This window comes from Neoarius graeffei, chromosome 28 (genome assembly GCF_027579695.1).
Source record: "Neoarius graeffei isolate fNeoGra1 chromosome 28, fNeoGra1.pri, whole genome shotgun sequence".
NCBI lineage: Eukaryota > Metazoa > Chordata > Actinopteri > Siluriformes > Ariidae > Neoarius > Neoarius graeffei.
Window position 1 is genome coordinate 46,003,447 of NC_083596.1, and position 24,531 is coordinate 46,027,977.

Sequence of the window (24,531 nt, forward strand, 5' to 3'; positions counted from 1 at the left end):
ATTTGTCCCGCACTTACACCTTGTTGAATTAATTCAATATCATAGTCGCCACTGAAGTCCACTCCATCCTTGTTTACCGTCAATGGATCGGTCACTCGTCAAACAGTCCGCCAGAATCCGAGTAGGGAATGGCTGAGCGTAGCTGTCGGTCAAACACAAGTTACCCAATGGGAATGCATTCCTGGACAGCCCACCCACACGTGAAGTTTGTGCCAAAACTGCAAGCAAAAAGTCAGGGAGCGCAAACGAGAAAGCTGGAATCGCAACCAAAATAAATTGCGTCAAACAAAACTGAGAAAGACGCGGAACAAAAATAAAAGGTTTCTGAAGAGTAACAGACTGATATTTTGCACGATTACACGAATAATAGAGTGCTCCGAGATGATGCTAAAAATAGTAACACTGCGGTCCGCTCGGCCATCTTGGAAGTCATTCGCTCCAGAGCGCGCATAGAGTACACATCATAGAGTACACATTCACCGGTTCGTTTCCGCGTTAGAGGCTTAGAAGCTTGGGTTTTTTAAGAATTTAGACATCTGAAGTGATGGAGCACTACTGTGATAGTTTAGATAAGCAGGCACGGGAGCGTTATGCTGAGAAGGTACGTTTCATTGGGAATGTAGATCCATACACTGTTAGTGAGAAGGAATGGAAAGCTGACCCCAGCTTGTTGCCGCATGTGACGTACATCGATCTTGTGAACTATCTAGTGTTTCACCCAAGTCCATTTTGTGAACTAAAGCATGTGTACTGGGCCTAGATCTTAAACGCCATTTGATGCAACAATGCACTGCAGTAGAGGTAAGCTACCTAATGTGACAAATATATCCATTAATCAGTGCTGAAAGTACATAGAAAAGATAGTTTGTATCACATTTATTTTAGTAACTATGAAATTCAAGACAATTGCACTACATTCACACTGCAATGCTCAATTCCGATTTTTTTGTGAGGTCGTTCACATTAACAAATAAATGCGACTTGTATGTGATCCTCAGTATGAACGAAAAGCGACCTAAAAGTGTTCCGCATGCGCATTGCAGGATACGACGACGTCACACGCAGTGAACATGGCCAGTGTTTACGGAAGTAACCTAAAGTTTCCTGTGTATGACAGTAGCCAGCATGGAGTACCTGGCGATGATGCAGTTGTTGTTGCGACGGAGCCAGAACATGCACAATAGCCTGATGTTAAGGAGGAGGTTGAGAAGGAAGAGGGCAAGGGTTCTGGCTCAGGCGTTCTGCGGGGTAGTGACTGCAACCTCCGTTCAAAGGAACGTGTGGGTGCGGAGTCGCATTGATGTCATGCGCCATGTTGTTGTAACTTTTTTTTGAGAGACCCGCCGCCTACTTCAGCGCAGAATAGTGACGTTTGTGGCTTGTTGATGACGTGTAAGTCGGATGAATGCGACCTGGCGGTTCAGACTGAAGTCGCATATGAAAAGATCGGATAGGAATCAGAGTTAGGACCACATATCCAAACGGCCTGGGTCGGATTTGAAAAAATCTGATCTGTGTCGTTCATATTGTCAATAAAAGATCGGATCCAGGTCACATATGGGCGAAAAGATCGGATTTGAGTCACTTCAGCCTGCAGTGTGAACGTAGTGTTTGATCTACCTGTCACAAAGTGATCAGAACAAATCCGGATACAGTCAAGTTGTCCTAAATTTGATCGGTTAATGGCAGCCAGCCACTGTCGTCTCCTCCGCTCGCTTTTCTCCTGTGCTGCAATTCCCTGGTTAGTCACGACTTTAGGGAGTCTGTGGAAGCTTTTGCCACCCTTTTCCCCCCGGCTACTACAGCCAACAATGACGCACGTATTCGGCATTGTCACCCCTTTTTGCTTCGCTGAACAACAACAATGCACTGACACTGACCTTTGACTTCCAATATGGCCGCCGCTGATTTCGCGCTGACCTCGAAGCACTGTTTGTTTTGCCAGTCTAAAAAAAAAATTGACTTTTTTTTTATTTTGAGTTATCGTTTTTGTTTGATATTTCAAAAGTATTGTCTGAACATTTTGGCACAAAATTGATTGATTCCATACATATTTAGCTGTAAAGCTTCTAGCACATTCCACAACATGTTGATAAAAATCCTGTAGATGTCACAACTGTTACATTAAAGTACACCCATGTTCAAGTTTAAAAAAAAAAAGCCTTGAAATGTTTAACTCCTATTGCATGATCAGTTCTCATTAGGTTAATTTAGATTCAGGAATGTTCCCTGTGAGCTCAATATATCAATTCGCTCAGTGTAATATCACACGTTTACGATTCGGAGCAGCTCCGTTACACTTCCTTCCTTTCTTACAGTGGTCTTAACAGTAAGACATGTTTTGGGGGAAAACTCTTCCCTGATGTGTTCCTGGTGAATAAAATTTGGTTGTTCTCGTAAGCCGAGGTTGTTGATTTTAGCTCTGTGCGTGTCAGCAATCCAGATCTGAGTCGCAATGACCGCTGGGAAAGAGGAGACAGCGTGGGCCTCATGTCCAACCTGCCTCAGACTGGCTCCCTCGAGAGACACCGAATCCTCAGTGAGTTGTGGATGTGTGTGTGCGCCTTTCACTATGGTGTAGTAGTGCATAATTTAATATATTCTGTAGTGATAACAGTGATGTCAATATACTTGATGTTTTAAATAAGGAATAAAACACGATGTGGTGTGATGCAGCCTGATGCAAAGCATTGTTACTGTTATCAACCAGGCACTGGTTATTTTCCTATAACAGTACATCCCAGAGTTGTTGTTTTTCTTATTTTTCTTGTACAGTAGCAATTTTCCACTGCTACCAGTTATTTATCAATGTTGCAGAATGTCTATGAAACAAGTTACTTCCTGGTATTTCTTGTATTATAGCAGCTATAAACAGTCTTTCCCTCACCAGCTTCTTTTTTCTCTGTGTTGAAGTTAATAAGACACACTGAAAACTCTATAAATGTTGCGAAAGACACTTGAGAATTCAATAAGTAACATTTTACAGAAAACTTTGCTATATCAACGATTACATGTGTTTTTTGGAATGTGCTTAATCGGCTTATTATTAAAGCTTAGGTTATATAGTGTTTCCCACACAGGATGCTCTGAATTTCAGCTGGAATGACTGTCGGAGCTATTGGCAGTATTATAGAAAATTAATCAACGCCACCTGACCAATCAGAATTGAGAATTTTAATAGCACCGTGGTATAAGTTTACACACATGGACATGAATCTTATGGCAATACTGGGCTTTCGGTGGTTTTCTTTTTCTGGTGCAGAATGATTGTACAAGGTACATCTTTAATAGGGGGAAAAAAACCCCAATAATTTATTGCACAAGTTTTGGGTTTTCTGAAATCAACACCGGATCATAATTATACATACCCCCACTATGATGATTAATTCGGTGATGGTGAAAGTTCCAAAATGTCTTTTAACTTGCCAGCGCTGCTTAACTTCCTGTGAGTGATTGACTGCAGCTGGTAGCTTCGCTGTGCCAAAATAAAAAGGGTTAGTTTGACACTCATTGGCTTGACCAACACACACAGTACAATGGGAAAGTCCAAGGAGCTCAGTGCAGATCTGAGAAAGAACGTAATAGATTTACACGGTCTGGAATGTCTCTTGAAGCCGTTTCTAAACAACTGCAGATTCCAAGATCATCAGTTCATGCAATCGTATGCAAGTACAAGTTATTGAGGTGGTGTTTACATTAGACCGTATCAGCGGATCATCAGATTAACGTTTTTAAAACGATTCGCGTGCACACAGCAACGCCAATACACGATTTGCGTGCACACAGCAACGCCAATACACGGATACGCTCGGCTCCGCAGGCATCCTGCGCTCCAAATCACTCCGCCCTGAACAGCGAGTGCCCTCTGGAGGGTGCGCACTCCGGCCCTGCGCAGCTCAGAGTGCGCGAGTGTAGCGCACGAGCAGTGATTCGGGACAAATAGCAGGAAGTGAAAGTCCGCGCCGTTTTTCAGCAGTTGCGTCACATGACCAACGTGGCATGACCAACGCCAGTGAATCAGGAAGGTGGATGTCACAGTGACGTTGTCCAATGACGACGTCAGCTAGAGCTCAGCACAGCGTATCCTCGTTTCTCAATGTTTACACAGCACCAGATCAGATACGTAATGGATTGAATACGTGGGCCCTGGCGGATTCAAGTTTTTCCGCCTGTGGAGTCGTTTCCCGGCGTTTTAATGTGAACGGACAGTGCATCCGCGACGAAAACGAGACGGATACGGTCTAATGTAAACACCACCTGAGTGGTGTGGCTACTTTGCTGGAAGAAGACCTCAGCTGAGAAGAAATTACTTTGGACGGTCAGGAACCACCAAAGCACAGGCCTGCCATGAACTGGAAGCTGCTGGAACACCAGTGTCCCTGTCTACAATCAGCTGAGTTTTACATCACCGTGGACTGAGAGGCTGCCATCCAAGAACGAAGCCACTGCTCCAAAATCGTCCCCTTTATGCTCGACTAAAATTTGCACCTGACCACATGGACAAAGAAAAAAGCCTTCTGGACGGAAGTGTTATGGTCAAATGAGACAAGGATTGAGTTGCTTGGCCACAATGACCAGACACACATGCCCCTTTTCCACCAAAGCAGTTCCAGGGCTGGTTCGGGGCCAGTGCTTAGTTTGGACCCGGGTTTTCTGTTTCCACTGACAAAGAACTGGCTCTGGGCCAGAAAAACCGGTTCCAGGCTAGCACCAACTCTCTGCTGGGCCAGAGGAAATAACCGCTTACATCAGCGGGGGGGGCGGAGTTGTTAAGACCAACAATAACAAGACCGTGAAAGATCGCCATTTTTAAGCGATGAGAAGCAGCAGCTGTACAAACGCGAAGTCGTCCATTATTATTGTTGTTGCCGCTGCTGCTGCTTCTTCCGTGTTGTTTTTTTGCTTTGATATTCGTGCCAAGGTTTATGCAAACGTAGCGCCGTAACTGACGTATACAGCGACGTAATGACATGGCTCCGCTTAGCACCGCGAGCTATGGAAAAGCAAACTGGTTCTCAGCTGGCTCGCAAGTTGAACGAGTTGTGAACCAGCACCAGCACTGGCTCCGAACCAGCCCTGGAACTGATTTGGTGGAAAAGGGGTAACAGAGGAGCACTATACCAAATGTTAAGCATGGTGGTGGTAGCATTATGCTCTGGGGCTGTTTTGCTGCCACTGGGAATGGTGCATTGTGCAAAGTGGATTGAATAATGAAGAACCTCAGGATTCTTCAGCATAATCTCAAACCATCATCTAGAAGGTTGAACCTTGGGCACAATGGGGCGTTTCAACAGGATGTTGACCCCAAACACACATCAAAGCTGGTTGTGGAATGGAGAAAACAGGCTTAAAAGGGAGTGGGGGGCTTAAAATAAGTCCTGACCTCAGCCGTGTTGAAAATATGTGGACTGTGCTTAAAAGTCTGGTCTGTGCCTGGAAACGCACAAATTTAACTCAACTTTTACCAATTCTGCCAAGAAGAGTGGTCAAACATCCAGCTGCCGCAAGTTTGTCGATTGTGGGGGGGGCATCTGGTTAAGGTGAAACTTGCTAAGGGACCTGAAACCAAATATGAGGTGCGCTGTATGTACATATTTGACCCTGCGTTCTGCCACAGAGAGAGAGCAGCTTGAATAAATCATCGAAAGGCCGGTGTTACTATGACAATCATGTCGGTGTATGTAAACTTCTGACCGCAACTGTATATGGCTATCAGGGGAAATGTGGTTATAGGGTGTGGTTGGTTTGTTTGTTTTCCTTCACATTAGCATTGTTTCTTGTGATTTTCAGGTTCATCTAAAATGGACTCGTCTCCCATCCTCTCTCACGATGGACGGCACAAACCTGGCGAGTCTCGCACCTCTTCCAGACCCAGCAGACCAGCGGTAATGTGCGCGCACACATGCACAAAGTGCAGCTCAACACAGGCATGCAGGCTGTAAAAACATTCCCACACAACTGCAGACTTTGCTAAAACCTTTCCGCTGCTGTGTAAACTATTAATAAACTAGCAAAAGACGTTTCTCCCTGTTTTAATACTAACCCTTAATCCCATCTGTTTCTGCCACTTTTTCTTCACTTTGTGCTTCCCATCCTCCTCGATCCTCAGAGCTATAAGAGAGCAATAGGAGAGGTCAGTACCTGTGTGTGTGTGTTGTGAAGTGTTTGTTCACATGCCAGCATCTCATTTTGCAGTTTGAGAGCCTAATGAGCCAGTGGACGCAGACGGAATAGTTCTCTGATCAGATTTAATGACTACTAACGATCCCGCGCAGTGAGCAAGACGGGATAATTCTCTCGTTGCATTACGCTCTTGTGGGATCCATTATTTTACTGGAATGAAGTCAGGAATGATGTTGAGAGTGAAAATGTTTATCCAGGTTCGGGTAACGCTTCTCTGATGAGCACTACTAGGGCTGTAACGATACACCCAACTCACGATTCGATTCGTATCGCGATTTTTGACCCACGATTCGATACGCCCATGATTTTTTTTAAAATGTTTTTTTTAAAGTAGTAAATTTGACTTATTAACATTTACTTACTTACATTAACTATTTAATAACAAATAATTCAGACCACTGCAGAGAATGAGTAATATGTATGCAAAAATGAACAAATGTATATCCAAAGATTGTTTTATTTCTCAAAATAATACTGTTGAGCCGGAAGCTCTGTTTTTTTCGGTTCTGAAAAAGTCATTTTTCCAAATCGTGTAAATCCGTTAAGATTTTTGGGGGTGGGGTGGGGGGCTCTCTCACTGTCTCACTCTCATAGGGCCAATGATTTTCTGTGATCGCGGAAAACAGATGGAAATTACGGAATTTTTATGGTGAAACGTTGCTCGCGTGTCAAAATGTAACTGCCGCAGAAGGCTTCCGCCCAAACAGACATGCCTTCAGTGTTGCCAGATATTGCTAACGTTTTCCACCCCAAAATATGTTCAAAACCAGCCAAAAAGCACCTAAACCCGCCCAATCTGGCAACACTGCATGCCTTTCCGGTCAAGTGATTGTGATTGGCTTGTGGCACACCTAGCCAGCCAATGAGCTGCTTGTTTACAGGTTCGCTCCCCGCGTCGCAACCAGAATGGCGACCGCTTAAAAGAAATGAATGCTCTGCCAGTGGCGAGTGTGGACGTTGCGTGACTCACAGAAGATTGTCGCAGGTCGGCGAAAAAACGACTTACTAATAGATATAAAAAAAAAAAGTAATTTAAGTAAGTTTAAAATGTAATTTAAATAAAAAGTAAAGTATTCATAAATTGAAGTTTGGAAGCGCCTCTGTTTTTGGGCTGAGGAGAAGTTTGAAAGGGTGTACCGCGATTCTGCCTTCTTGTATCGCGACACGGATCGTGGCTCTGCGTATCGCGATTTCGATTTCGATACGCATATTGTTACAGCCCTAAGCACTACTACTCAGAAAGCTTTGGCCCTTTGATGTTCAGGACATCCTGTATTGACGGGACAGATTTACTGCAGAGCAGTCCAGGCAGAGAGAGGACGGCATTAAAGGAATGGTGCAAAAGAAAAAAAAAAATCCATTTGCACAATTTTCCACAAATGTAGTCCAAGAATTAAGGCATGCTTGGTGTCTCGTACTTCTGGTGGAAAAAAAAAAGTCTGTCTTGCCCAACATTTCCATTACTTGTTATCCTTCATAATCCAGAAAAAGCCAGAGGCTCTTTCTGTTTTCTTATTCTGACATCCACGGTCTCGACACTGAAGTCTGCTTTGAGTGTGCCTCACTGTTTTTAGTGAATGATGTTGTTCTGTGCATGTGTCAGGACCACGGGCTGTACTCGAAGGAACGTACGGAGGAGCAGCCTCGTCCTCCAGTGAAGGCCAACGACTATTCGTCTTCCTCAGAGAGCAGTGAGAGCAGCGAGGAGAGCGAGAGTGGAGAGGGACAGGAAGAGGAGAGTCCCACTGACCGGTACGGCCGGAAGGGTGGCTATTTTAAAAAAAAAAAAATTATTTTCAGGGTTTTTTCTAGAAAAATTTAGTATGAGGGCGCTCACCATGGCGAGGGAGCGAAGCGGGGGGGGGGATGGTGCCGGTTGTCCCCCCCCCCCCCGCCATGCAAAGCCTTTGAAAAATGCTCCAATGGGACATTCTGAGGCTATCTGAGAGGGAAATTGTAACAAATTGTCTGTCAACATTGAAAAAGAAAGAAGTAATCTTCTTCTGCCCCGGACAGTCTTTGGCTTTCTTCCGTTTCGTGCCGCAGGATGACAGCTTTAAATGCCCAAGTGTCAACAAAAACAACTCGCGCACTACTTCTGTCAAAAACTCCCGCGCCGGTGGGTGAAAGGTCATTCAGTCTCGAGAAATCTCGCTCTACAAGTCAGCTGACTTCGTATGTAACCCATGTCAAATCTCGCGAGAGCAGCCGCGACAAGTAAACAACTAAACAACATGGTGCCTCAGTCTGGAAAACGCCAATTCGGATTGTTTTTGCACTGTCTGGCGGTGTATCTGCTATGATTGGAATATTTTTGGAGCAATTATAACGTATTTGATGATCAGACACATTGTCACGTAGTGTTGCTGGGATGTTTTCACGGAGTCGGTAAGGGGGCGCACACCGAGAGTAAGAGGGCGCAGCGCCCCTGTTCCCCCGTTTAGACGAAAGCCTGATTTTTAAATAGCAATTTGTGTGCGCGAACTTGGTTGTCCTTTGACCTTATTGAGGGCTGACAATGAGTGATTATGTTAACAGAGATGCCTACTAGTACGGATTGGCCGTATTTTGTACGGAAAAGTTACGTAAATACGATGTTATGGCAAACAGTGTTATTCTGTACGGAATTATTATAAAGTCTTAAATTCCAGTGAGTTGTTTTTAAATGTCCAAGTGACTTTTTCAGTCCATGCGCGATTCACGGCTATTTATTTTTACGACAACCACACATGCTGTGTGTGACATGCGCAGATTCCGCACATTTGTTCGCGTTATTTTCGATACGGTAGAATGGCCGTGCATTACACCCAGTCAAAAGGGCAATCGATACGCGCACTGCAAACTGTGTAGAACTGACATTAACATCACTCATGGTGGTCGCGATGACTGCACGCGGCATGTCAACTACAAAAAAACGTATGGAGTATGCTGAAATGGCGAGTCAGGCGGAAAGTAAATCTGGGGGTATCCAGCATTTTTTTACGAAATCTGTGCATGAAAAGACACGGAACGTGACACGTGCTGAAGCGGTGATGGTTGACCTGTGCTTGGAGTTGAACTTGCCGATTAGTGCCATGAAATGTGAGTTAAACTTATTCAGTTTCTTTTTACATGTCTGATTTTTATTCACTGAAATATCAAACACTGGCTGGACTTCTTTAATTCAAAGTCTTTTCAGTGTTGCAAGTGCAAATGTACATGTCGTATGATCAAAAACAGAATTTTATGATTAGTGTTGTTGGGATTGTGGCAAAAAATTGATCTTTCCACTGTTTTAAATACAATTATAAATGCCATTTTATTCAATGTCTCTTCTGAAGCATTATGCTGAAGTATTTATATATTGGGACATTAAGATAACAACGTCGGACTCTCCGAGAAATTTTTTTTTTTAATTTTATTCGAATCCGTTAACAGGTAGAACATTTTGCCAGGCAATATAATATAATGCTTTTGAGGAGTTACATTCAATACCAATGATTGTTATGGCCCTTTTCCACTACCCTTTTTCAGCTCGCTTCAGCCCGACACGGCTCGCGTTTCGACTACCAAAAAACAGCATGACTCGGCTCGCTTCAGCCCTGCTTAGCCCCTAAAACTCGCACCGTTTTGGAGTGGGGCTGAAGCAAGCCAAAGCGAGCCGAGTGAGGCTGGGGGCGTGAGCAGACACTCCCCTGTGCACTGATTGGTGAGGAGGCGTGTCCTCACATGCCCACACACGCCCCGCGAGCACGCTGGGATCTGTAAACACCACAAACCCGGAAGGAGAAGAATTTCGAATTACGAGAATTTCTGAAGCCTTATGCGCCTCGCCTCATCTATACGCTCTTGCCAGTATCTGTTGGCGTTGTCGGTGACAACAAGCCACAGCACCAAGACCAGCAACACTAACGACTCCATGTCCTCCATGTTTATTGTTTACTATTTGGGTCGTGAGACTACCGCTTAAAAGATCACTGATGTCACTGTTTGCGCTGCTTAACAACATCACGTGACGTCCACCCACTTTCGCTAACTCCACCCAATGTGTCCACCCACTTCCAGCCAGCACGGTTCAGCGCGGTTGTAGTCGAAATGCAACTCCAACAGCCCCACTCAGCTCGACTCAGCCCAACTCAGCACGGCACGGCTCAGCCGCGTTTGTAGTGGAAAAGCGGCATTTGTCAACCGTAATGTCTGCAAACAGGGAACACTATTGTATTTATAAAAATGTGCTATATTGTATGCTCTAGAAATTTGTTGAGTGGAAATTCAGTTGAGACGGCTGCTCGCGTTTGGTTTATTCAATTCACACAAAACAGTACTTTTTAATAATTTAAATGTTAAACATATTGGTATATACACCTCTTTATAATGGAAATGCGCATAAATTAATGTTACTGAAAGTCATTCCAAAATACTGAAAAATGTTTTCAAGAATACTGAAATTCAAAATTTGGGGTAGGCATCTCTGTGTTAAAAATCACATAATTGTCATTGTTATCCTGAGAACCTTCAGGTTCAGAAGGGTCTTCATTTGTCTTTCTTTGCTGTTAGCCCACGAGACCCAGACTCGGACTCGGTCAACACTATGGTGGTCCATGAGGAAGAGGAAGGTGATGGAGGAGATGAAGAGCGGGCTGGAGGTTACGGTGATCAGACCATGCTCGTTCAGAGGGTGAGAGGGATATTCATGTGTGTGTGTGTGTGTGTGTGTGTGTGTGTTGGAATTGATTTTATTTGACCCAATAGGAGAATTGCTCTGTCTTTTGTGTGTGTTTAGACTCCAGAGAAGCGTAATCATAATGGATACACCAACCTGCCTGACGTGGTTCAGCCGTCGCACTCCCCCACTGACTCCGCCTCCCACTCCTCTCCTGGCAAAGACTCCACGTATGACGTGAGGCCCTTTTTCTTTTCCCCCTCTTCAATTTTAATTCTATAATCCAGTGATGACTCCAGTGCAAAACTGAAGAACTTCCAACACGTGCTTTAGCTCATATCACACAATTGTATTGATTCCAGTATCAGTCCAGAGGTTTGGTTAAGGCTTCTGGGAAATCCTCCTTCACTACTTTTGTGGATCTTGGAATGTACCAGCCGTCAGGGGGAACGGGGGAGCCCATCTCAGTGGGAGGTTAGTTCCAGTGATATGAAAAATTCCTGAAAGATATATGTGTGCGTGCGCAAGCATGGTACCATTTCTCTGTCTTACAGTAGGCTGATAAAAGTAGAGAAACAACACAAAGGACGAACTCTTTTCTTTCACTCATTGTTCCCACTTCAAAATAATCTAACCTCAAAGCAGATAATTAAATAATATAGAGATCTTGCAGTCACGTGACCGGAAAGTACACAGCCGCCTTCTTGTCGGTCAAAAACACCGCTGAATACTGCTGCACTCGTGTACAGAATGGATCAATTTCAACCGACGGACTACACGTCTCATTTTTCTAATGAACAGATAACTAGATATATGTCTAAAATAAACGATCTACAGATTAGTGACCCTTATGGCTTACCGGACGGAGTTTTCACGACCGTGTCAGTGGATATTGAACTGCCAGCGGAACACCCAGACGTGTATAATTACCTCATTAACTTTCCCTCGCTGTTCAGTGGTGAAGCACTGCGTGCTTATAAATCTCTGGACAGTTATCTTTACAGAAATTCAGGATTTGTCAGCGACTCAGATGTGGCATCTTGTAAACAAGAAAATAATCCTCACTGGATGGGTAAGTCACTTAAGTATTGAGTATAGCACTGACCAGCCGATTATAGAATAGAATAAGGTAATTCCAGCTGTAATTCCAAATCGTCCGTCTTGTTTACCATGGATCTGGCGTTGGAGAGATGGAGGCTTGGCAGTGGAGGTTTGAGTGGCTGTTTTCTGAGCTTAGTCAACAGGCCGGCTCTGCCTGCAGCCTCGCTTTTGCTTCCGCTCCCGACGCCGCCTCCTTCGCTTTGCTTCCGATAACAATCCACGGAGACCCCGCTGGTCTCGCTATCTCGTCCGGAATGTTGTGCATGCGATGGAAAATCGCTACAAACCGTCATTTTCTGCTGGAAACCAATGTCCAGTAAGTCCATACGGTTGTAGTGGATATTGAAGTCCGGTACAGACGAACAACACGCAAAAATACACACAAAAAACATAAAAAACATGCACAGGTAGGGAGAGCTTGTAGCCGCAGCCGTTGTAGTAGAATTGTATATAGTAGGGTTTTCCAGAAGAAAAGGTAGAAGTAGAAGGCGGAAATATGGCGTTTGACCGACAAGATGGCGTCTGTCACAATCTGGATCGGCTGTGACGTCACATGCAAGCGCTCCATTGGCTGGCTTTGAATGGTTTATCAGATATATTCTTTTCAGCGAGCATGATACTGAATGAGTTGAAGGTGAGTAGCTGAATGGAATATATCTGATAGACCATGAAAAAAAACCCAGGTATTATTATTATTATTATTATTATACGTACACATTTGATGGAACAATTATTGATTTTACAAAAAGTTAAGAACCGGGGCGGTAACTTATCAATATTGAATACTGATTCTGAGCAAATTTCACTGTTCTGTCAATCCAGTGGACTTTACAAAGTCAAAATTCTAAATAAAAATGGTACAAGTTCAAAAAGCCTGAACAACAACCCAACTTTTATACAGGTACACAGTCCAAGATCAAAGTTAACTGTGGGTGGTAAAAGAGAGCAACTGGACTTGCTTGAAGATTCTTGAAGACGTTTCACCTCTCATCTGAAAGGCTAGATGCCTTTCGGATGAGAGGTGAAACGTCTTCAAGAATCTTCAAGCAAGTCCAGTTGCTCTCTTTTACCACCCACAGTTTACCATGACCTGGATGACTGAGAACCTTCACAGACAAGTTCCAAGTTACTTTTGGTCATAGTTAATTGTTCCATTGCAGTTGTTCAAAACAAAAGGGCTTTGCTGAGTGAAGTCCACGAGTGAAGTCCTCTTGTAAAAGTCTCCGTCACTTTTCCTCACCTCCAAGTAGAACTTTTATATTTCCACTATTGCTCTCTTTTTTTTTTTTTTTCCAGTTTTTCGATGTCTGTTGGTATGTTTTTCTCTTGTAAGTGTGCGTGAAGAATATCCAGGGACGTTTTTGGTAGCCTTTCGGGTGTTCAGCATGTCTTTCTCTTTAAATCTTTGGCTTTTAATGAAGCAAACCTGGCGGCCATTTTTGTGAATAAACTGTCAGTCAATCACCAGCGTCTCCAACGTGTCTCTTTTTTCCAGTTTTTCGATGTCCGTTGGTCTGTTTTTCTCTTGCAAATATGCGTGATGAATACCTAATGAAGTTTTGGTAGCCTTTCGCGCTGTCTTTTAGTTTCAGTTTATTTATTTAGTGCTTAATCCGAGCACTGAGTTAACCCCGTCGTCTTCTCTCTCTCTCTCCCGGCCGACAAATGATGTGCGCATGCGCAGCAGAAGTTTTGCCATTGGATCTTTGCGTGAGCTCCGAAATGTGACGTTGTGTTGTCTTGACAACGTGCAATATTATAACAATATTGCACGCTCATTCTCCATCGGGGAGAGCGGCGTAATACATGGAGGATAAGCGATACGATCTTGCATGTCATCAATAAACCCACTAGAAGGAGATAGAATCCGTTTTTATTCTGTTGAAAAGGTGTCCTGTATGTATAATAATTCTCAATATGCTACTGATTATTTTAACTTGATTGTCCTTTACTACAACCGGTTAATGAGCCCAGATGTGAAAGCAAAATGTTTAAGTTGCAAAGGTTTGCATCTTTTATTAGTACAAAGGAGTTGCTTTCAATGAAAGATAAAGGTGAAGATCTAACTGAATTGTGTGTGTGTGTAGGTCTGAGTTCTCGGTTTGACCAGCTGAAGTTGGAGGTGCGAAAAGGCTCCATGGTCAACGTGAACCCCACGAACACTCGCCCTGTCAGTGACACCCCCGAAATCCGCAAATACAAGAAGAGGTTTAACTCCGAGATCCTCTGTGCTGCACTCTGGGGTATGATTTCTGTGTGTCTGTGAGAGGGATAGAAATAACACGTGTATACACTACTGTTCAAAAGTTTGGGGTCACTTTGAAATGTCGTTATTTTTGAAAGAAAAGCACTGTTCTTTTCAATGCAGATCACTTTAAACTAATCAGAAATCCACTCTATACATTGCTAATGTGGTAAATGACTATTCTAGCTGCAAATGTGTGGTTTTTGGTGCAATATCTCCATAGGTGTATAGAGGCCCATTTCCAGCAACTCTCACTCCAGTGTTCTAATGGTACAATGTGTTTGTTCATTGCCTCAGAAGGCTAATGGATGATTAGAAAACCCTTGTACAATCATGTTAGCACAGCTGAAAACAGTTGAGCTCTTTAGAGAAGCTATAAAACTGACCTTCCTTTGAGCAGATTGAGTTTCTGGAGCATCACATTTGTGGGGTCGATTAAATGCTCAAAATGGCCAGAAAAATGTCTCGACTATATTTTCTATTCATTTTACAACTTACGGTGGTAAATAAAAGGGTGACTTTTCATGGAAAACACAAAATTGTCTGGCGACCCCAAACTTTTGAACGGTAGTGTATATGTATTTTAAGATGTCAACTTGCTAGTGGACTCTCAAAGGGGTCTGATTTGTGCCTGTATGACTTTATGTGCAGGTGTAAACTTGCTGGTTGGAACGGAGAACGGTCTAAAGCTGTTGGACCGCAGTGGGCAGGGCAAAGTGTATCCACTCATCAATTCCCGCAGGTTCCAGCAGATGGACGTACTCGAAGGACTTAACCTGCTCATCACCATATCAGGTTTTAAATCGCACAGATGAAAAATTCACAAGCTAACTAAATTAAGCTGGATGCGTTGCCTTAACACACTCACACTCTCTCTCTCTCTCAGGAAAAAAGAATAAGGTGAGGGTGTATTATCTGGCCTGGCTGAGGAATAAGATCCTCCATAATGACCCCGAGGTGGAGAAGAAGCAGGGCTGGACCACTGTAGGGGAAATGGAGGGCTGCGTGCACTACAAAGTGGGTAAGTGCACACTATGGAGCACTTGCATGTGACGTCACAGCCGATCCAGATTGTGATAGACGCCATCTTGTTGGTCAAACGCCATATTTCCGCCTTCTACTTCTGCTTTTACTTCTACCTTTTTTTCTGGAAAACCCTACTATATACAATTCTACTACAACGGCTGCGGCTACAAGCTCTCCCTACCTGTGCACGGTTTTTGTGTGTATTTTTGCGTGTTGTTCGTCTGTACCGGACTTCAATATCCACTATAACCGTATGGACTTACTGGACATTGGTTTCCAGCAGAAAATGACGGTTTGTAGCGATTTCCATCGCATGCACAACATTCCGGACGAGATAGCGAGACCAGCGGGGTCTCCGTGGATTGTTATCGGAAGCAAAGCGAAGGAGGCGGCGTCGGGAGCAGAAGCGAGGCTGCAGGCAGAGCCGGCCTGTTGACTAAGCTCAGAAAACAGCCACTCAAACCTCCACTGCCAAGCCTCTCTCTCTCCAACGCCAGATCCATGGTAAACAAGACGGACGTTTTGGAATTACAGCTGGAATTACCTTATTCTATTCTATAATCGGCTGGTCAGTGCTATACTCAATACTTAAGTGACTTACCCGTTCAATGAGGATTATTTTCTTGTTTACAAGATGCCACATCTGAGTCGCTGACAAATCCTGAATTTCTGTAAAGATAACTGTGCAGAGATTTATAAGCACGCAGTGCTTCACCACTGAACAGCGAGGGAAAGTTAATGAGGTAATTATACACGTCTGGGTGTTCCGCTGGCAGTTCAAAATCCACTGACACGGTCGTGAAAACTACGTCCGGTAAGCCATAAGGGTCACTAATCTGTAGATCGTTTATTTTAGACATATATCTAGTTATCTGTTCATTAGAAAAATGAGCCGTGTAGTCCGTCGGTTGAAATTGATCCATTCTGTACACGAGTGCAGCAGTATTCAGCGGTGTTTTTGACCGACAAGATGGCGGCTGTGTACTTTCCGGTCACGTGACTGCAAGATCTCTAGAGGGTCAGCAAGGAAGTGCTTTAAACTCGGTAGGTTTGGCCTGATGTCTGTCTTAAATGTGCAAAACTTAACTTAATTCATGCAGTGATTGTTTTTAATAAACTTGATCGTCTTGATGGCTGCTATGAATTCTTAACACCCTCCTGGTTTTTTATTATTATTTTTTTGCATCGTGTACGATTCACTCAGTGAAGTACGAGCGGATTAAATTCTTGGTAATCGCTCTGAAGAATGCGGTAGAGGTGTACGCCTGGGCACCCAAACCCTACCACAAATTCATGGCCTTCAAGGTGAGCGGCGACACGTTTCACTATCACTTACTCCAGGTTTTATTTTCGTTGGGGGTGGGGTGGGGTGTTTCGACGAGGCCGCAGTATTCCACAACTAATCTGCACCTTTTTCTCTCACGCTCTCTCTAGTCATTTACTGACCTGCCTCACAGACCTCAGCTGGTTGACCTGACTGTGGAAGAAGGTCAGAGGTTAAAGGTTATCTACGGTTCGAGCGCCGGCTTCCACGCCATTGACGTCGATTCCGGAAACAACTACGACATCTACGTTCCTGTCCACGTGAGTCACACGAGATGTGCAGGAGTCTGTTTTCAGATGGACCAGCGTTAACCTCGCTCAAGCACAGAATGAGTTGTATATTCTGGTGCCACCTGGTGGTTGAGGTTGAACAATCCGGTAGTAGTGCAGATTTGTTTTTGTTTTTTTTGCACCCCCCCCCCCCCCCCCCCCAAAAAAAAAAAAAAAAATTAAATGTAACTATAAACGGATACAAAGCACACTGTGTTGTTGATTAGTAAATAAAATTGCAATTGTTAAAAAAAATATATTAGTTAGAGGAGGAATTAGACTTTTTCAGGGTGTCCTGTTATAGGAGAATTGTTAGCATTGTGGTTGCATCGCACCATCCCATCATTGATTATTTTCCTCCAGCAGCACACACCCAAGAGTTCTGTTCCTTTTTTTTATCCTTACACATATTGTGCTTAAAATGCTGCCACTTCCCATTCAGAAGGCAGCATAAGGGCAGTTTTTCCAAATTAGATGATGATCGTGTGTGTGTGTGTGTGTGTGTGTGTGTGTAGATCCAGTCTCAGGTGACTCCACATGCGATTGTCTTCCTGCCCAGCTCTGATGGAATGGAGATGCTGCTGTGTTATGAGGATGAGGGAGTGTACGTCAACACCTACGGCCGCATCATTAAAGACGTGGTGCTGCAGTGGGGAGAGATGCCCACCTCTGTTGGTATGACGCACACACACCCGCGCGTACACACACACCTGCATGCTATATTTAGGAGGAAAGTGACGACAACTATGTGGCATTTTAATCAACTATACAGCCAACCCTAATTTTAGCACTATTTATCTGATGAATGTCAAATTAAATGGTGAGATTATAGTGCAGATAGAACACGTTTGTATGTAAACATTATTGCATTTTTCTCTCTGTGTGTGTGTGTGTGTGTGTGTGTAGCTCATATCTGTTCTAATCAGATCATGGGCTGGGGCGAGAAGGCTATTGAGATTCGCTCAGTGGAGACGGGTCACCTGGATGGGGTGTTCATGCACAAGAGAGCTCAGAGACTCAAGTTTCTGTGCGAGAGAAACGACAAGGTCTGAGCTCCATCACAACCTTTCACATGGAGTTATAGAGAGAGACTCATTTAATAGAGTCCCTGAAAGGAAAATACTCATTTTCTTTCTCTCTGTCTCGGTCTGCATGTCTCTCTCTCTCTCTCTCTCTCTCTCTCTCTCTCTCTCTGTCTCTTTGTCTGTGTGTGTCTCTCTCTCTCTGTTCCTCTCTTCTCTCTGTACTTCTTCCCTCTCTTTGTCTGCATGTCTGCTTTTGTCTGTCTGCATGTCTCTCTATCCCCCTCTTCTCTCTTTCTCTCTCTGTACCTCTCCCTCTCTTTCTGTCTGCGTGTTTGTCTGTCTTTGTCTGCATGTCTCTCTCTGTCTCTCTCTCTTTCTCTCTCTCTCTCTCTCTCTGTTCCTCTCTTCTCTCTGTACTCCCCTCTCTTTGTCTGCATGTCTGCTTTTGTCTGTCTGCATGTCTCCCTGTCCCCCTCTTCTCTCTTTCTCTCTCTGTACCTCTCCCTCTCTTTCTGTCTGCGTGTTTGTCCCTCTCTCTTTCCATCTGCGTGTCTGTCTCTCTGTCTGCGTGTCTGTCTTTGTCTGCATGTCTCTCTCTCTCTGTCCCCCTCTTCTCTCTGTCTCTGTGTGCATGTCTCTGTCCCCCTCTTCTCTCTCTCTCTCTCTCTCTCTCTCTCTCTCTCTCTCTCTCGTGCAGGTGTTCTTTGCATCGGTGAGGTCTGGTGGAAGCAGTCAAGTTTACTTCATGACTCTGAACAGAAACTGCATTATGAACTGGTGATGGAGCAGTCATGTGATCACTGTTCCCTCTACTCATTCTCACACTCTCTCTCTCTCTCTCTCTCTCTCTCTCTCTCTCTCACATACACACACTGTAAATAGATACAGTGCCCACACGCTTTTGCTCACATACGCACATCTCCCAGAAACGCGTGCTTGCGCGCGCACACACTCATGCTCCAGACTGTCATTCGCAGAAATGGTTGTTCTCTTAACAATGAGCCTGTTGTACAAACATCTTGGGGATGGTGTGTGTTATGATGCGTGTGGATGCCAAATCGCTTTACTTCCTTTCATCACCAGAACAAAATATTAATTCTCTTGATCAGCTTTGATTAGATCTCCAGATTTCAGTGAGTTCGCTTTTTGCTCAGAGCCTTATTTCATTTCATTTCCTATATTTCATTTCTACATTCCAACTTGACCACCACTGAAGAGCCGAGATGAAGAAACAGCAGCAGTGTGTAAAGCCAATCAGCCTTGGACATTTTCACGGTGGTCGTCACCGCCCCCTGCTGCCCGCGGGTGGCACTACAGCATCTGTAATTTTCCATTCTCACACTGTACTGTAATTCAGTAGCCTAGTCGTTGAATCTAAAGGGTTTAAAAACATCAGTGATTTTATTATTTATGTTGAAACTAGCAGAACATTAGTGTAACGTTTTGAGGAGCTCTCACAATATCAAGTTATCATATTTTGAGCTCGTCTGCCTCTTAGGTTTTCCCTTCGGCTCTGTAGAACGGAATCGGGCAGAATTCTTCAATCATTTATAGTCGGCGCTGTGAAGAATCTGGGTTATGCTTTTCGCACAGAAGTGCAACTGTTATTACAAGCGCACTCTAATTTAGCCTCGGAGAATGCTTTTTTTTTTCCTTTTTTTTTTTCCCTGCTTTTTTTTTTTTTTTTGTCTGAAGTTCCAGTATATCTCGGGCTGTTTGATATTCTCTGTATGTAGGTATTTGGTATTATTCCTACTTTAATAATCTCTTGCTGTTCTATTGCAATACGTGCTGTAATTGTGCTGTTCTCGTTCAAAGTTTTCACAAGAGGAGTTCTTCTTTAACCAGTCAGATTACGAGGTCAGGAAGAAGTAGTTTTTTGATTATTTATTTATTTTTGGTGGGATATTTTTTTTTTTTTGGAAGCAAAAATGTGTACTTCATTTGTGAGCGAAGTAAATAGATGGAGCTTTAAGCTTATGTTATCATGCTAATGTCAAAGATGGCAACATTTTTAAAATGCTCCAGTTCCATCTAAAAGCAACAAATGCACATATTTAAAAAAAAACAAAAAACAAACCAAAGGCAGTTCACTGAAGGGGAATGGATGTGAGACCATAGGTGAAAGACTTCGCACCAGCTTTATCTGAACTTCGACTTGTGAATTTGGAGCCGATAAAATACAGGTGAAGGTCTGTGTTTGGTAAACGACCTTCAGACGTATTTTGTTGCGCGTGTTTCCCCAACACGATCTCGATTTCTGTTTTTCAGATGCAGTCAAACCCCAGTATCGCCGTCTTTGTTTTTCAGTGTGAACAGGCTTATTATTTGATGTGCTCACAAATATAAGATACGTTTTTTGCTGCCAAAAATGGCTTTCTGATATGGCGTACAGCCTTGTATGGAAAATAAATGAATAAAAATTGTCGGTTTTGGCGTGCATGGGATGAGCAGGGATGATCAGGTTCTTTGGTGAAAAAAAAATTTGGACTTTTTTTTTTTAAACCATGGCTTTGGCTTGGATTTGCCTTTTGTCTGTGTGGGACTATACTATAGTAGACACAGTATAGTCCAAAGCAATAGCAGTGTGACTGGCGAGCTTGAGCGGGCTCTTCTCTGCATGCCGCCAGTGTGCGGTGTTACCTGCAGCTCTGCAATACTAGCAAATCACCACCACCACCACGACAGCAGCTTCTTTCCCCTTTCCGTTTTTGCTAGCATAGCCTACTGTGGATCCAAAACCTTTGTTTACAAATCTTTACGGTATATATTTGATTCGATTTTATTCGTATAGCGCTTTTAACAATAGACATCGTCATAATGTAAAGTGTCGATTCAGATTTGGATTGTTAACGAGCAAACCAGTGGCGAAAAACTCCCTGAGACGGCATGAGGGAAGGAAGTTGGAGTGAAACCGGGTAGTGGGATTAGAAGACGAGTCTTTATGGTTGCAGCAGCAGGAGATCCTGAAGCAAGCTTTGGTTTCTGTCACACAAAGTTTATCTATATTAAACATTACTACCAAAAAGATGTCTATATTAAAAGTATAATAGCTGAATAATAAGGAATCATGATTGTAACTTCGTGTGTGTGTGTGTGTGCACTTTTATCTCAGTTTTTTTTCTAACAGCTGAGAGACACCATTAGTTTAATATGTGCTCTAAAATATTAAATGATTGAAAAGAATGTTGGCGAATGAGAGTCGAATTACAGTAGAAAATAGATTTCCAAACCTCTTGGCGTGTCTTTCGGAAACCGTTCAGGGTGTAAAGCGAGTTGTCGAGAAATGTAGTTGATCAGTCAACTTGGGTTCAGCCTCTGAACAAAATTCCACGTAGCTGAACACTGGAACGCGATCAGCCATCTTGGATGAATTCGGATACAAATTTGAACGTAGATTTGGATTTTATTCCTATCAAAATGAAATGCGTGAAGGTTTTTTTTTTTTTTTTTTTCATAGGTACAGCATTTCTGGAAAGTACAGTGCTGGGCAAAAGTCTGAGGCACATGTAAAGAAATGCCGGAGACCAAAAACGGCTTAAAAATAACGAAACGAAATGTTTCAGTAAGCCATAATAAATGGAAGTCAATATTTGGTGTGAGGCAATGCTTTGCTTTTAAAAAAAAAAAAAAAGGTAGTCTCCGGTACAGTGAGTGCAGTTTTATGCGGAAATGAGCTGTAGGTTTTACTGATCATCTTCCAGAACCAGCCCCAGTTCTTCTGGACACTTTGTCGCACTCGCTTCTTCATTTTGCACCAAAAGTTTTCCAGTAGCCTTCATTGTTTTTGGTTTTTAGGGCCTGTTTACACGAGGACGCTGTCGGGTAAAAACGACTAAATATTTTATCGGAAGTGCCTTTCGTCTACACGGGGACGGCGTTTCCGAGGCTGAAAAACGGAAAAAAATTGAAAACGCCTTCCAGAGTGGATAAGTTAAAAACAGCCCCCGTTGCATATCCGTCTAAACTACCCAATACGCGAAACTCTGCTCGGATCTGCTCACGTCGGGTACGCGTTTACGTCATACATATGTCATATACTGTACATGCCAGCCCGGGAAGTAAGAAAGTAAGTAAAAAAGTAAGAGCATGTCTGATTACATCGATCCAACGGACCTTCAAGCTGCTCTGGCAGCTTTAATAAACGTCCAGGAGTCCTTCGAACATCTATCCCGAATCTGCACATATACCGTTAATGAACAGAGGCGGGTATAGCATGCTCTTACTTTTTTACTTACTTTCTTACTTACCATAGCCAGAGTAGTCAAAGTTTTCGCGGCGCAGATGTGCAGATCAGACAAGACGGAAGACGTTGCACATGCGTGCAGACATAGTGGAGGTCTTTCACAGCACCACCTAGCCGCCTGGCATGCACATCCAATTGAATTCCACACATTTATGCGTCACCGTATAGACGCAGATTTCCTCCTTGAAAACGGTCGTGTAGACGCGGAAAAAAGTGAGGACGAAACCGGACTTTTGCGTTTTTGTTTCAGACCGTCCCCGTGTAAAGTGGGCCTCAGTCTGAAAAGTGCTGTCTTATGGAATATGTTGCTCAGATACAAACTTTTTTTTTTTTTCTTTCTTTCCCTGTAACATTTAATTTTGTGCTGGAAAATGAACAAATGTTTGGAACTCTAAAATGTTTTTGTAATGTTGTGACTTGATAATGTAGACACCATTAAAATAGAAATCTATAACAAAGTTTGTATGGGGGGAAAAAAATGGGGGAGGGGGGTGGCTAAGACTTTTGCACAGGACTGTATATCCATTATTTATTGGCTATATTAGTCTCAACCGCCAAACTAAAGCAACAAAGTTTGGAAACCAAACGTGACGTGGCTGATCGATTTATATTTTGTGGGACGTTGTGCAAGTTTGAGATGTGTATATAGTTTTCTTCCATCTCTCAATCCCACTCTTTTATTTTAATTTGGAGCTTCTCACACAAACCCTTGCACATTCCTCTATATATATATATCTTACTCTTAAACTCTTCTGTTCTTCATGCGCTCATCCCCCCCCCCCCCCCCCCCCCACGCGTTCTTATTGTCTCTGTAGTAGTAAGCTTTGTTTATTAATGTTCCCCCATTTGTACTGCCATGTTTACCGTTATAGCAGTGCCTTGGAGCTGGGTTGTGTGTGTGTGTGTGTGTGTGTGTCTTTACAAAGGATGCTATAGTATTTCTTTCTGAGTAATATGCCCCCCTTTCCTTACTCCCCATCCCCCTGGTGCATAAATAAATAGTTCAGGGAAGAAAAAAAAAAAGGGAAGCCAGTGCAATCAGAAATGTATCTCATGTCAAGAAAGTGCACTTAAACTGAAAATTAGTTCAGACCTGAAAGCCATTGTATTTGGAAAGCACCTTTCCCTAGAATTAAAGTATCACACACCAGGTTGTGACGTCACTCGTGCATAAAGGAGGGCGGTGGGAACCTTCAGCTGGCAAAGACGGATTAAAGTGCCATTCCACCATTGGATGTATTCTTTGGCATAAAATACAATATATTTTATGACATGACTAGACCGAGAAATCTTTTAGCTTCAAAATGATATATCAAACAATTTTTTGACAACGACAAGTATATTAATTTTACGACCAAAGTCACCTACCCTTTTAATTTCCGCGCGGTAGTGAAATGTGATGTCATTGGCAGGTTCTCCTTCTTGTGTACCACGTGTCGGTCTATTTTTAGACCAGGAAACCCCCAAAGTGAGAGAGTCATTTCTCCTCGTGTATGGGGGCCAAAAAATTTGCGAAAAATTTTGAGTTAATCTTTCAGTTAGCTAGATTTATTGGTATTAGCTCGATTTATTGGTATTATTTTTATCGTGTTCTATCCGCCATTGCTGATAATATGTGGCACGTCACACGTCACGTGGTACACAAGAAGGGGAACCTGCCGATGACATCACGCGCGGAAATTAAAAGGGTAGGTGACTTTGGTCGCAAAATTAATATACTTGTCGTCAAAAAATGATGTTTGATATATCATTTTGAAGCTAAAAGATTTCTCTGTCTAGTCATGTTATCATAAAATGTATTGTATTTTATGCCAAAGAATACATCCAATGGTGGAATGGCACTTTAAGCAATCAGTTGAGATTCAGAGAGAGAATGAAATTTAAAAGGTGCGTTTCACAAATGCAAACCTCTTAATCCGTTCACACAGGAAACAGCGTTCCTTGTCTCCCCCCCCCCCCCCCATTCCACTTTCAGTTCATTAACTTATTCATTTCCAATAAAAACTCAGTTGTGTCCCAGAAACACAGCGTGATTGCAAACAGTGAACGCTGCTGTTGAATCTCTCTGTCTCTCTCGTTTGTGAGCTTTAAGTTCCCGACCCCTGGCTGTAGAGGTTTGGGTTGCCATGGTGAGGACTCGCTTCCATGCGTCGTGATGCAGCGAATCCCCCGTCGTCCCACACACGAGATCCACTCCAGAGTCTCGTCCCAATCGCTTTTCTTACCGAACGTTCTCAGATGTAGTCCTGTTTTTCCCGCTGTCTTAAAAGATGCTAATGAAATTTCTATAATATCCAAATTCTTTTAACGAGAAGTTATTACAAATGGTTTAAGATGCTACGAGAGTTTCTATAGAAGGGTGCCTGGGTGCCTATTTGCAACGGAATCGAAATTTAATATATCGTTCTAGCATTATTTTACTACGTAGATATATCGCCGTGTATATTCTGGTAATTTAATGAATGTAACC

At 43.2% G+C, this 24,531-nt stretch overlaps 1 protein-coding gene across 1 annotated transcript in view; it reads left to right on the top strand.

Annotated features, from left to right (window-relative positions):
* mink1 (misshapen-like kinase 1) overlaps window positions 1-23,383 on the top strand; it is a 96,367-nt gene extending 72,984 nt beyond the window's left edge. Inside the window, 14 exon segments of the mRNA XM_060912441.1 lie at window positions 2,436-2,539; window positions 5,791-5,885; window positions 7,787-7,935; window positions 10,720-10,840; window positions 10,946-11,062; window positions 11,188-11,299; window positions 14,014-14,169; window positions 14,823-14,966; window positions 15,058-15,192; window positions 16,402-16,502; window positions 16,632-16,781; window positions 17,306-17,465; window positions 17,697-17,836; window positions 18,513-23,383. Of these exon segments, the coding sequence (XP_060768424.1) occupies window positions 2,436-2,539; window positions 5,791-5,885; window positions 7,787-7,935; window positions 10,720-10,840; window positions 10,946-11,062; window positions 11,188-11,299; window positions 14,014-14,169; window positions 14,823-14,966; window positions 15,058-15,192; window positions 16,402-16,502; window positions 16,632-16,781; window positions 17,306-17,465; window positions 17,697-17,836; window positions 18,513-18,596 (1,768 nt within the window). The 3' untranslated portion in view covers window positions 18,597-23,383.
* Window positions 23,384-24,531: the final 1,148 nt, after the last annotated feature.